Source organism: Bufo bufo, chromosome 4 (assembly GCF_905171765.1).
Source record: "Bufo bufo chromosome 4, aBufBuf1.1, whole genome shotgun sequence".
In the NCBI taxonomy this organism is placed as follows: Eukaryota; Metazoa; Chordata; class Amphibia; order Anura; family Bufonidae; genus Bufo; species Bufo bufo.
In genome coordinates this window covers 184,935,218-184,949,956 of record NC_053392.1, presented here as the reverse complement: position 1 = coordinate 184,949,956, position 14,739 = coordinate 184,935,218, and the positions used below count along the sequence as shown (strand labels likewise).

Genomic DNA, 14,739 nt, shown 5'->3' with positions numbered 1-14,739 from the left:
TTGACCTGAATTTAGGCCGAACCCGGACTTCACTGGTATCTGTTCAGGGAAAAACTGATGGGCTTGCACTCAAGTTCAATAAGTTTTGCCTGCAATTGCGTTCAGTGTTTCAGTTTTTCCACGTGGATGCAATCAGTTTTGATGCTTTTTTCACACGCATGAAAAAAACTTGAAGAATAACAATCTACATCTCCTAGCAACCATCAGTGAAAAATGCATTAAATCCGGATGCCTTCAGTTTTTCATGCAAGCCCCTTTCATTTCTATGTAACCAAGGCAGCATGAAAAATGCTAAATATAAAAGCTGCGATTTTTCCTGAATGCAGAACTGATGCGTAAGAAAACAATACTCATGTACACAGACCCATTGAAATGAATGGGTCAGGATACAGTCCGGATGCTATGCGTTTTCTTCACACATGGCAGGTGGATGGAAAACTCACTGGTGTGAAAGAGGCCTAAAAACATATGTCTGAATCCATCCTCAGAGTGAGTTCACACGTAAATTTTCGCTGTCGTTTTTCTGAACTTTTGTGTTTTTAGTGGCATATTTTTCCCCTGCAGTTTTTGGTGTGTTTGTTGCGGTAAAAACAACAGCTCCAGATGTTAGATGAAGATATGTAGGAAATATGAAATGCAGGAAATGCACACATTTTTCACATGGTTATAAGGGAAAATAATAGCATTCTTAATACAGAATGCTAAGTAAATTAGGGATGGAAGGGTTAAAAAAAATTAAAAATAATTTAACTCGCCTCATCCACTTGTTCGTGCAGCCCAGCTTCTCTTCTGTCGTGACGTCACCAAAGGTCCTTTTCCTCCCAGGTCATCAAAGAAGAAGACAGAAGAGAAATCGGGCTGCGCAAACAAGTGGATGAGGTGAGTAAAAAAAAAAAAATATTAACCCCTTTATCCCTATTTTACTAAGCATTCTGTATTAAGAATGCAATATTTTTCCCTTATAACCATGTTATAAGGAAAAATTATAAAATCTACACAACACCTAACCCAAACCCGAACTTCTGTGAAGAAGTCCGGGTTCGGGTCTGGGTACCACTTCGGCAGTGCAGGGGGGTCATAAAGACCAGAGTAAAAAGCTGCCACAAAACTTGTAATAAAAAAATGCCAATCCGAAATCCATATGTATAGGGGCCCTCAAAAGGTTTGTACAGGATTAGAAAAATATGGCTGCTTTCTTCCAAGGATAGGACCACCCCTGTCCACAGGGTGTTTGTGGTATTGCAGCTCAGCTACATTCACTTCAATGGAACTGGGCATCAATACCAGACACAACCCATGGACAGTTGTGGCTATTGGTAGTAGAAAGAAGCCATGTTTGTCTAAGGGCTCATGCACACGACCGTATGTATTTTGCGGTCCGCAAAACTCGGATATACAAAAAATACGGATGACGTCTGTGTGCATTCTGTATTTTGCGGAATGGAACAGCTGGCCCCTAATAGAACAGTCCTATACTTGTCTGTAATGTGGACAATAATAGGACATGTTCTATTTTTTTGTGGAATGGACATACAGAAACGGAATGCACACGGAGTAACTTCTGTTTTTTTTTACTTGATTGATTCGCAACAGTCCGCAAAAAACAAAAACAGAACAGAAAATACGTTTGTGTGCATGAGCCCTAATCCTGTACAACACCTGCTGTCTGGAGTACTGTACCTCTCAGTGTCCTGTTGGTGTGTGATGAAATAAATCACCAAAGAGTGTGATCTTCAATGAAATTAAAGTTTGTGTTTCTTACGAAGTGATCTTGGAGACAGATGAATATTTTATAAGAGGGGCAGACATTTCCCTGTGAAGGGCCCACAAGGGCTGCTGCTGCCTGATCCACAGTGACTGCTTAGTGCAGCGCGCTATAAAGAAGCGAAGGCTGGAGCTGCACTGTACAGCATTGCACAGGCAAGACGCCAGCCTGAAACATGACATTCCTGCACAGCCTCCCACACTGACCATGATCACACATTGCCTGCATCATCCAGCACGGTATATATAGTATACATGCATAAGGAGCTCCTTCTGTCAAATATTACCGGTAATCATCCCACCCAGGTTTTCTATAGAGGAGGGTGTTCTTGCAGTAGTAGCAGGAACGTGGGAGGGGCAGACACACCTGAGTAAACAATTCAATCCCTTTGCCTTCTCACAGGTCTGACTATAGCTGCACCTGCAGTCATCCTCAGCACCAGTTCTGCGCTTACATGAGGTGAGAATCCTATAGCCACTTCTTACTGTTTAGGAATATTGTGGGTTCATCTAAGTAAAAGGGACTCCAGATGGATGAAAGGGTTTGGATCAATATTTTAACTTTATTAAAGGGGAACCTCATAGCAATTATTTACAAAATGTAAGATCTCTATACACAGCTTGTAGCGAATCCATAGACTTTTTGCTAGTTATGACACATCTTAAGGAATAAACTTTGACTTCAGTACAGTAATAGTGACACATGTGCCCTGTGAACGTCTTGCCTTCTAACATTTCAGCAGCACCCATGATATTGATTAAACTGCACAACGGCTACACTCGACTGAAGTGCTCATTTTCCACGACTCATATTTTCGTCGATATGTCACAATTGATATTCCATTGGAATGCAGGGAATGCTACATTTTTAACTCCAGAGTGTTATCACCAGGCAAATATAATGCAACCCCATAGAGTTAAATGACAGATTTAGCACTGCTACATCATTACTTAGGATACAGCATGTTTAGTACATATGGATCAAGATGTAACAAGCAATATTGGATTATTTTTCATCGTGAATTGTTCTATAAACATTGTGCACATTGCTGTTTTGTTCACATTTGACCATTTATACATTGTAACACATGGAACCAGATTTTCCAGAATTTGATTGAATAACTTGTCATTCAAGTTTTCTGGTGTGAAAGCCTTTCGCATGACTTGGCCCACCCGTTTGCCTCTTTTCATTGACTATAGACTGATAAGGGATTATTTTTTGGAGAGTGACTTTTGTTTGGGTTTTTGTTGTTGTTGTTGTGTTTGTAGCTCTATGTGGTCTGTTATCTAAATCCAGTTGTATCAGGTGACCACATGGACTAAGAACCTAGCCATGGTGTAGCTGCCAATGTTTGTGCCCACTATGGCTTCTGGTTACCGAATGCTCCAGGGTAACCATACTGGGTCCGTTTACCAGTCAATTTGTTGTCATGCAACACGTATGCTAACTATCTCCTAAGGCTTAAATTGCAGACAACTTGGAGTGAGGTAACACAGATTTGACAATGAGGATTATTTACACTTAAGATCCTGTTAGCTCAACGTATTTTGCTCAATAATCTCCTCTCCTCTAGGTCCTAATAATACTCAGAGCTGCTCCGTCTGGGTTACTCATTAGATTCAGAGAGAAGATTTGTGGTCGTTTTGAAAGGTGAGTAGTTTTACAAAGAACATCACACTTTGCGAGGAAATTGATGTACCACCATAAATCTATAGCTGGAGTTATTTATTAACTACTAGGTCATCCGATGATGTCATCAGTGAGTGGCCTGAACTTTTTTTTTTTTTAGTTCTGGTAAAAGTCCAATATCTGATTTTGCACTGCATTGTGTGAAACCTTCTGGAAAGAAATGGAATTGAAGTAATGAAATGATACGATCTTGGTGATGGCCAGCTGAAGAGCTGCACTTATAGACAAGCTCATACCATATACAATCTATATAGAATTTTACAAAATGGGGGGGGGGGGGGGTGAGAGTAGCCCTAAAGGAATATGGGTACCAAAAGTATTTATGCTTGTTGACGTGCTACAAAATAATATACTTATTAATACTTATTAATACCTTGCATGTCAAACTATTTATGGTGACTGGGGGGATAATTTCCAGCAGAACAACTTTGTCTATGCACAATTACTTTGAGAGAGCTTTATTCACACATCCTTATCAGGTCTCGTGCACACAAACGTGTGCCGCCCATGCCCGTGTGCGCTCTGTATCACGGATGCGGACCCATTTACTTGAATGGGTCCGCAATCCTCGGATACGGAGCGGTGTTCTATTTTGTTGTAATGTGGAACGTCTATTGTGGATCCGGGACCAATTCAAGAGAACGGGTCTGCATCTGCAAAGGGCGGGCACAAGGCCGGTGCCCTGCATTGCAGACCACTATTTGCATTCCACAGCATGGACACTGGGACCACATGAGCCTTACAAGGGTTGTCTGCTTTTTATATTAATGACTAGTGTTGAGCAAATCAAGCTTCGGATCATAGATCCAAAGTCGGTTCATTGTCACACTTCGTTTTAATGCTGTCTGGGAACCTGTTTCCGTACAGCATTAAAACATATTGCCTCCGCTGAGGCAAGATTCGTTTCACCCAAAACAAGACTTCGTGAATGAATTCGGTATTCAGTTCTATATGTTTAAAAATATTTCAAATTAGCAAGTTGGGTTTGGTACTGAGGTACCAGTCTGTACCAAATCAGACTTCAGATTCCGAATTTGAAACAAATTTTGCCTCCACGGAGGCAATACATTTTAATGCTGCACGGAAAACTAAGTGTTAGAATGAATCAACTTCAGATCTATGATCCGAAGCTTGATTCGCTCAGCACTATTGATGACCTATCCTCAGGATAAGGTATCGTTCACATTTCCGTGTCGGTGTCATGTCCGTGAAATAAAGCGTACGTGTTTCATCCGTGAAGGATCAGTGGTTGGTCCGTGTGTCCGTTTCTACCATACCTGTGATATCTGTAATTCACTGACGTTGCTCAGCTGAAAATTAATTTCCAAAGAATCTCCTATTAGTCTTCAGTAAAAAACGGACGCAACACGGATGTGTGACAGAGATTTTCACGGGCCTATAGACTTCAATGGGAGTGTTTGGTCCACAGTGCATGTCCTCTTGACCCCACGGTCAGTAAAAAAAATACTGAAATGTGAACAGACACATTTAAATCAATGGGTACATGTGCTATCCGCAGAAAATGCAGACAGCACACGATGGTGAAAAACAGAAATGTGAACGAGGTCTAAGTCATCAATATTAGATATGTGGAGGCTGGCTGCCGGCGCCCCCAATGATCAGTAAACAGAGGAGAGAACACAGTGCTCATATGAGTGTGGCGTTCTCTTCAAACAGCTCATCCCCAATATAATATTGATGACATCCTGAAGATAGGTCATCAATATAAAAAACGGACTTCCCCTTAGTGTTTTTATTTTTTTAAAGTCCAGGTCAGAAGTGGATTCATGAAAGAGAAAAATTATGGGGGACATTTATCATTTGAGATTGTTTTCGGGACACCTTTAAGTCTGGTTTTGGATTGTGTGGTTGCACCAAATTTATGAAATGGTGCACAGTTTTCATGTGTTAGCTGCAACCTAAAAAATACACCAGAGGGCTGTTGGCGTAGCATGCGACTTTTTGGTGACATTTTCAAGTATCAAAGGTAATAAATGTGCCATAATCCAGGTCTAATCTCACTTTTTAGCCTTGTACATAAACCACTTTTAAGAGTTACGTGGCTCCTAAATGTCACAGAAAAAGCATGCCGAGCAACATTTTTAAACCAAAAATCAGACCTTTCTGGTTTGATACTTTTTTGCACATGTTTTTGCAGAAAAAAATGCCAGTTTGCAACATTAGCTGAAAAATGAAATGCAGAACACACAAGCCGGTGACAACTTTATCTCACTGTGATTTTGTAGTAAAAAGATCACAGAGAGGCAAAGAGCGTTATCAATCATGTTACTGCTCCGTGTCTCTGCTGTCCGGAGCAGGGGTTGGCACTCTTTTACGCAGCGGATTACCTGCACAACATCCGCTCGTGTGAAAGAGGTCTGGAATGTATTGGATAACACTGACAGCATTATGTCACTGTTATCTAATACATTCCAGAACCGTAAGGATTACATAGCATCATAAATCAATATAAGGCTACTTTCACACTAGCGTTATTCTTTTCCGGCATAGATTCCCGTCCTAGGGGCTCAATACCAGAAAAGAACTGATCAGGTATATCCCCATGCATTCTGAAGAGAGAGCAATCCGTTCAGGATGCATCAGGATGTCTTCAGTTCAGTCTTTTTGACTTTTCAGGACGGAGATAATACCGCAGCATGCTACGGTTTTATCTCTGTCCAAAATACCGGAACACTTGCCGGAATGCCGGATCCTGCATTTTTTCCCATTGAAATGCATTAATGCCGGATTCGGCCCCGAGTGTTCTGGCATTGCGGTCTGTGCATGCTCAGACCGCAAAAAATGTGAAAAAAACAAATGCCGGATCCGTTTTTCCGGATGACACCGGAGAGACGGAACTGCCTGCCGGAATCCTTTGCTACAAGTGTGAAAGTACCCTAATGCAATGCGACCCCGGCAGTCCTGGAAGTTTGTTCGTGTGAAAGGGGCCTAAGGCTTCTCTGTGCACACAGTGGTGGAGGGAAGGCTGTCAATCACTGATGGGACCAATGAGCAGGAATTTAAATGGATGGAATACAAGTTAGGGTCCATTCACACTACCATATTTTTGGTCTGCATCCAGTCAGCATTTTTTTGCGGATTATTTCAATGGGGGTGGCACGGTGTACTGTCCACATCTGTACACTATGTCTGTTCCGTGACCCTGCAAAAAAGATGGAACATGTCCTATACTTTTTTGTGGACAAGAATAAGGCATATCTAACATAAGGCAGAATGTTCTGGACCACAAAAAGCGGAATGCACGTGGCCGGTATCCGTGTTTTGCAAATCTGGAATTTGCAGATGACAAAATGGATACGGTCGTGTGAATGGACCCTAAAACTGAGCCATTTCCCACAAAACGATGTATCAATCTGCTCAGCTCCTCCTGCTCTATAACATGCCGGTGGCAGGTTGTACTGCGTTTTCATGATGACAGGTCTAAATAAAGGTACTCCTAGTTAATATGCAGTGACCCACAGGTACTGTTAGCCTATAAAGCCGTGCGCAGTATATTGGTCTGTGTATACAGTTATTTACAGGTATTCCCTGCAACAGATGTTTGTAATCCGGATGTCTTTTATGTTGGTCATAAAATGCTACCAGAAAAAACACCTTGTGCTACGATCCACCCATCCTGCACAAAGTTGGTGTGATAGGTTTATGATGTGTGTTGTGGTTAATTATATGTGAGCTTAGGTGGCTTGTATACTGCTTAGTAACTGGTCTGACTAGATACAAGCAAAGATATGTAGGAACCTGGGTGAACCTGCTTAGCTATGCGGCCCTTTCTTCTCAAACTAGTATTTTCACGTTTCGGGGATCAAACGCCGCCTTCTAAAAAACATCTATTGTACAAACCAAGAATGTTCACCCGAAGTGATTTCTTGCAGGCATTTGGGCAAATGTAAAACAGCCCCCTGCCACATAAAATTAACAAACAAAAAAGAGTTTTCCCTTTAATGTAACGCTTTGTCAGTTACATTAGAAGCGCAGTATTGTAAGTAGATATATCCTGTAGCCGTATACGAAACTATACGTCCAATGAGGAAACAATAATGCTGCTTTATGTATGTTAGTATAGCACGCATACAGTACAGGTGAAACTCGAAAAATTAGAATATCGTGCAAAGTTCATTTATTTCAGTAATCCAACCTAAAATGTAAAAAAAACTAACATATGAGATAGACTCAATACATGCAAAGCGAGATATTTCAAGCCTTTATTTGTTATAATTTGGATGATTATGGCTTATAAAACCCCAAAGTCACAATTTTGAGGAACCCTTTGCTCAGGGGGTATGGACTAATTAGCTGACTAGACTGTGACACTTTGAGCCTAGAATATTGAACCTTTTCACAAAATTCTAATTTTAAGCTGCATTAACGCAATTCCTTTTAATTTGCATTACAGAAATAAATGGACTTTTGCACAATATTCTAATTTTTCGAGTTTCACCTGTATATGCATGGTTTATCTTTTGAGGTCATTGTGACAAACCTTATGATAATGCTAAAACCCTTCTCTAGTTCCAAAAACAAAGGGACCGTGGTGCTTTCACATCTGCAGCTGCTGTTAGGCTCTGTATACCGTACACCGTACAGCAGGCGGTATACCCTCAGGACATGAGGGATTGAATACACTGTTTGCAGTAGTCCTCTGTATAGGTGCATTTTGCTGCACTTTTCCTATACAGTTAAAAAAAATATAGAAATGTGCCAATGCATATATCTAAGGCTGGGTTCACATCACGTTTTTCCCATCCGTTTAACGAATACAAAAAGCATATATGTTAAACGGATGCCTCAGGCTGATGCTGTACAATGGCATCTGTTCACCTTAGAGTTCCATTGTACAAAAGGTATAAAAAAAAAAAAATATCGGACTGTGCAGGATACAAGAACATGGTGTGCTGCGCATTTGTATCTTTTGCAACATATACGTCAAACGGAGACATAAAACGTGATGTGAACCCACCCTTAGTCCTATAAATGTATTTAACATATATATGCTGCGGCCAATGAGCTGGATGCTTCTGAGAGAAAGTAATATAGAGATTTCTCCTCTTCTGCACATTCTGTAATACTGTGGTCCCTTTGGTTTTGGATTCCACAGGGGGTTCTAGCTTGTAGACTCTTTGGGGGTCATTTTATCAAACTGGTGTAAAGTTTAGTTGCCCATAGTAACCAATCAGATTCCACCTTTCATTTTGGACAGCTCCTTTGGAAAAGGAAAGGAGGAATCTGATTGGTTGCTATGGGCAACTAAGCCAGTTCTTCGTTACACCAATTTGATAAATGACCCCCTTTATTTTAGATTCTGAGGGTACTTTCACACTAGCGTTATTCTTTTCTGGTATTGAGTTCCGTCCTAGGGGCTCAATACCGGAAAAAAAACGCTTCAGTTTTATCCTAATGCATTCTGAATGAAAAGCATTCCATTCAGTATGCATCAGGATGTCCTCAGTTCAGTCCCTCTTACGGTATTTGGCCGGAGGAAATACCGCAGCATGCTGCAGTATTTTCTCCGGCCAAAATTCCGGAACACTTGCCGGAACACCGGGTCCAGCATTAATTTCCATTGAAATTTATTCATGCCTTATCCGGTATCTGGATACGGTTTCCCGGTCTGCGCATGCGCAGACCTTTTAAAATATGAAAAAATAAATACTGGATCCGTTTTTCCGGATGACACCGGAGATAAGGATGTGGAATTTCAATGCATTTGTCAGACCGATCCGGATCTACAAATGGTATACGTTGCATGCGGATTTCCGGATCCGGCAGGCATTTCCGGAACTGCCTGCCAGATCCTCACAACATAAGTGTGAAAGTACCCTGACATGTCAGAAGACATCTAAGCTAACGTCTTCTATGTAAGGTCTCATGCGCACGACAATTTTTCGGGTCCCCATTAGAGCCGCAGTTTTTGCGGCTCGGGTGCGGAGTCATTCACTTCAATGGGGCCGCAAAAGATGCGGACAGCACTCTGTGTGCTGTCCGCATCCGTTGCTCCGTTCCGAGGCCCGGCCAAAAAAATATAGCATGTCCTATTCTTGTCCGTTTTGCAGACAAGAATAGGCATGTCTACAATGGGCCGCCCGTTCCGTTCCGCAAATGACGGAAGGCACACGGTTTGCGGACAGCATGTAGCCTAAGGGTGCATTCACACTTCTAGATCTTTGGTCTGCGTCTGATCTGCATTTTTTGCGGATGGCACGAGGACCCATTCTTTTCTATGGACCCAAGAAAAATGCACGTCGTTCCTATGTGGCAGAGCCATAATTATAGAACATGACCTATTGTTGTCCATTTTGCAGCGAATAGGCATTTTTGTTTAAAGGTGCCCCCCGGCAAAAAGTGCAGGATGCACACAGAGTGCATCTCGATTTTGCACATCTATGGTTTGCAGACTGCAAAACGGATACAGTCGTGTGAATGCTCCTTTGTGAACATAAAATTTGTCATTAATTGGCAACACATTGCCCTGTGTAAATTTATAAAAAATTATCATAGTAGCAGGAAAAGTGAAGTGGCTGCCGGGCCTGGTCTGAGAGAGTGATTTTTGACTAGCCACAGTAGTGGGGGTTGCACGGGAGAAGGGGGGTGGGGTGGCCCATTCAAACATTTGTTGTGGGGCCCAGTCATTTCTAGTTACGCCACTGTCTCAGCCTATCATGGTCGTGTCCATGAGCCCATAGGCAAACAATCCAAATGATTTGGATGATAATTGCTACATCTATGGTAATCTGTGGTAAATTCTACCATGTGGTCCTTTGGCACGTGGGCAGTGTCGGACTGCGATGTTCAGGGCCCACCAGTGAAATTTATTTTGGAGGCCCACTGTACAGGGTTTTCATTAGCATATAATTAACACTAAAAGAAAAATAAATGCTTGAAATAGATCACTCTGTGTGCAATGAATCTATGAGTTTCGGTTTTGAATTGAATTACTGAAATAAATTAAGGTTTCAATGATATTCTAATTTGAGATGCACCTATAAAAGGGAACAAAAAGCCTGAACAATGTAAAACTAAGGAACACATATACGTACCAAGGGATGACAATTTTGACCAGAGTGTTCCTTTAACAGTAATGTCCTTTGGTTAGGCCATCAATATTTGGTGCCCCTGCCGATCAGCACTGTGGCATGCTTCTGTCCCATTCATTGTTTCCATGAGCTCACTGGCTTGTCCATACAAGCAGCTGTGCCTGATACATCAGCGATCACCCCTCAAGAGTCTCCTAGAAGTATTTTATCACTTGTCAGGGACTAAACATGGCAGCTAAAACCCTGGAGTATTAATTCAGCTTTATGAAGCAATAGTACACTCTAAGACTATATTTTGATGGAGTGGAAATGACCTGTAGACACTGAAATCTTTTAGTGGTTTGTGAAATATGCTTAGCTGGCATTGCCCTGGCCCTGAGTGCGTCGGAAAGCCTGTTAACCGTTCAGTAGAATTCCTGTGGCAATAACTGTTTGTCCTTGCCATAGAGCATGCTGAGACACTAATGGATGTGTTCTGTCTCTGATGAGTCTGAGCCCAGTCTGGAGAGGAAAAAAAAAACTCACAAAAGCTCTGCGCCACAATGTCAATGTGTGACTGTAGCCTTACTAGTATAATTTAGAATATGCATGTCCTTTTTCCTATGTCTCCTCTTAAAAGGAACCTCTCATCAACTTTATGTTGCCCATACTAATGGCAGAATAAAGTAGAGACAGGTGAGTTGATTTCAGCATTCTGTCATTTATAAGTTAAAAGTAAGTGGTTGCCAAGAACCAACATCACAAACATTGCAGACTGGGCCTGGAAAAGAGTCCCGGCCACCTGAGAAGAGTCCTGGTTATTCATGACTTCTTGCTCACCTGCTGATGCCTGACTTCTACCTAGTTTTCTCCCTTTCTCTCTAGGAGAGAACTGCCAATCATCAGCAGATGGGTGAGAGAGCAGGAGACTATAATAACCAGGACTCTTCTCAGGTAGATTTTACTCTTTTCAAGGCCTGGGCTGCAATCATTATGATGCTGGTTCTCAGCAACCACTTACTATTAGCTCATGAGTGACACACCGCTGAAATCAGCATTTCTGTCACTACTTCATACTGCCCTCAGTACGGTCAGCAGAAAGTTGATGACAGGTTCCCTTTAATACTGCCCCCCACCCCTACAGTTCAATGGGGGGTAACTTATTAATAACGATGCATCATACTTACTGTGTACTGTTCTCTCCCCCAATGCAGCATGCAGCAGATTGTGTCCTATTGCTGAATTTGCTCTCACAGTATAAAAGCATTAAAATGGTTCTGTCACTGACTCTTCTTCACACTCATAAGTGTCTAAAAAAAAGTGACGTAAAGGCTTCATAAATATGGTGTCCATCCTAGATGACGTATTTCTCAATCTACATACATCAAAAAACTGGTATAAATATGGTGGTAATTTTGCTCCAATATATCTACCATCTAAAATCATTCAGCAAGATCAATGATCCTACGACAGATATTTATGAATTGTATGCAAATTGGGGCAAGAAATAAGGATCAAGAACCACAAAACAATGCTGTGAAAAGATGGGTGTCTCCGGTTTGACATACTTTTTTCGATGAAGCATTGCATGAAGGTTAAAGGGGTTATCCAGGAATGCATGATGACCTATCCTCAGAATAGGTCATCATTGTCACATCGGCGGGGGTCTGAGTCCTGGCACCCCTGCCAATCAGCTATTTCAGAGAGCCACCATGCCCATCAGAGCTCTAGTGAGCACAGCGGCTCCCAGCAGCTTTCCAAGCACACCATTGTATAGCAACTGTGCTTGGTATTGCAACTCAGCCCCACTGACTTGAATTGGGTCTGAGCTGCAACTAGAACATGTAAACAATATATGATGATGTCATATTTCCTAGGAAGAGGAGTGCCGGCCTCTTCTAACAGCTGATCGGCGGGGGTCCTGGGTGTTGACAATAGGTCATCAATATAAATTCCCCCATAACCCCTTTAATGCTTTATATACCACTGTGTCTCTTCAATAATAAACTGTTGTACCTCACAATTTATGAGCTGTGTGATATAAATCTTTAAAGGGGTTATCCCATTAAGACAGGGCTGGGATCAGCAACCTCTGACACTCCAGCTGTTAGGAATCTACAACTCCCAGCATGCTACATTAATTTCTATACGAGTTCTGAGAGCAGGCCATAACTGCAACCAAACAAGTGTGCATGCTAGGAGATACCTACAGTGCAGGAGGGTTGGGATCCCTGTGACAGGGGATAAGTGCCTAACGGGCCCTAACCTATGGAGGCCCCTGCCAATTGCGAGAAGTGGGGCCTGTGCACCTCCATTAGAATGGAGTAGCAGTCACGTATGTGCATTCCTGTTCCATTAAGCTCTATGGGGTACTTGTACTCTGCTAACTCTGGCAGCCCCATAGAGTTGAATGGAGCAGCAGTAACACCTGTGTCTACCACTCTGTTCAAACAAGGAGCAGGGTCCCCATTTTTAGTGATCAGCGGGTGGTCTCAGTAGTTGGACCCCCACCAATCATACACTTTTTGCAAGACTTTACAACTGATGACCTATCCTTAGGATAGGTCATCGGTTTCTGAATGGTGGGGGTCCGACACAAGTGCTCCTGTGAGTGCAGTGGCCTTCTCCCTGCTTAACAAGCACAACATTGCGCATTGTTTAGCGGCTGTTCTTGGTATCATGCTCAGCCCCATTTACTTCTATGGAGCTGAGCTGCGCCTAGGCCACGTGACCGATGAATACGTTGTCACTGGCCTAGGAAAAGCTGAGAGAAGGCCACGGCTCTACTGTGACCACCAGCGCCTTCTCACACAGCTGATCGGCCAGGGATGATGGTTTTCGGACCCCACCAATCAGATACTGATGACCCATCCTGAGGACAAAAGAATATTTGAAGAGAGCACCAATGTCCCAAATATATATATATATATATATATATATATATATATAAAAAAGATGCAGAATTACCAGCGGTCAGGATCATCTTCACTCTAAACTGCAAAGAATAAAATATATACAGTAGTAACCAGCGTCTTCTCTTTTGCAAATTTATTCCAGTCCAAACATAAAAACAGGCAACGTTTCGGCTTATTCTAATGTTGCCTGTTTTCATGTGGACTGGAATAAACTTGCAAAAGAAAAGACAATGGTTAATTTTATTTTTTTTCTTCTATCCCGAGGACAGGTCATCAGTAATAAAGTCTCAGAAACCCCTTTAATGGAAGAAAGTAAAACTTTATTGATACTGTCTAGTGTTACATGTACCATGTCAACTGCATTTGCTTACTAGAGATGGTGATAGGCCTGGGCACTGGCAGATTGAAGCTCCATGTACAATCATTATATTGTCTATATCTATTCAGCTTTTGTCTAACATGGAGTAGGGTTGTAGCTATAAGGAGTGCATGGGGTTATAATCACACTGTGGCCCTGGTGCCTGAGGAAGCCCATAGGCACTTCTATCACATACGACATTAGTATTGTAAATGTTAGGTGGAGGCCCTGGTTGCAGGTTTCTCATTGACGCTGAAACTTTAAATTATGCCTCTGCGTGAAATTTATAAAATGGTTTCTTTTTCTTTTCTAGGTTTGCCACTATAATCGTGCTGATAAAAGATGGATGTAAAGCATATTAAAGAATACCTCTCCTGGCTGTACTACCAATATCTCCTGATAACATGCAGCTATGTCCTGGAGCCCTGGGAGCAGACCATTTTTAACACTGTACTATTGGCCACAATTGTGATGGTGATTTACAGCTCTTATATCTTCATACCGATTCATGTTCGTCTGGCAGTGGGGTTTTTCTCTGACATCTTTGGAGGACAGCATGAAAGTACTGTTGCCCCGATGAGCTGACAAGCTTCAATGGTTTCATTTGATTGCTTATAGGACTTACTGTTTCTCAACGGCTGGATCTGAAGAGGTTTACATGATGTTACTGCTGTGCATAAACTTCCAAATGGAAGAATTTATTGAACTTCCGCCTATTTTCTAATTCATTGATCTCTGAAAATGTTGCAAAAAAGATGTATCTGCCTTGTAAAAACTGTAATCTTTCTTGTTTTATATATCGTTCAATTGCACAATAGTTAAGATACTGTATACAGGGAGTGCAGAATTATTAGGCAAGTTGTATTTTTGAGGATTAATTTTATTATTGAACAACAACCATGTTCTCAATGAACCCAAAAAACTCATTAATATCAAAGCTGAAAATTTTTGGAAGTAGTTTTTAGTTTGTTTTTAGTTTTA

General features: G+C 41.7%; 1 protein-coding gene across 1 annotated transcript; it reads left to right on the top strand.

Moving 5' to 3' along the window:
* The first annotated feature begins 2,172 nt into the window (after window positions 1-2,172).
* SPTSSB (serine palmitoyltransferase small subunit B) lies at window positions 2,173-14,343 on the top strand. The gene is made up of 3 exons (XM_040431065.1): window positions 2,173-2,224; window positions 3,339-3,415; window positions 14,072-14,343. Exon 3 carries the CDS (start codon window positions 14,101-14,103, stop codon window positions 14,341-14,343), a length of 243 nt encoding a protein of 80 aa, XP_040286999.1. The 5' UTR covers window positions 2,173-2,224; window positions 3,339-3,415; window positions 14,072-14,100.
* The last annotated feature ends 396 nt before the right edge of the window (window positions 14,344-14,739 follow it).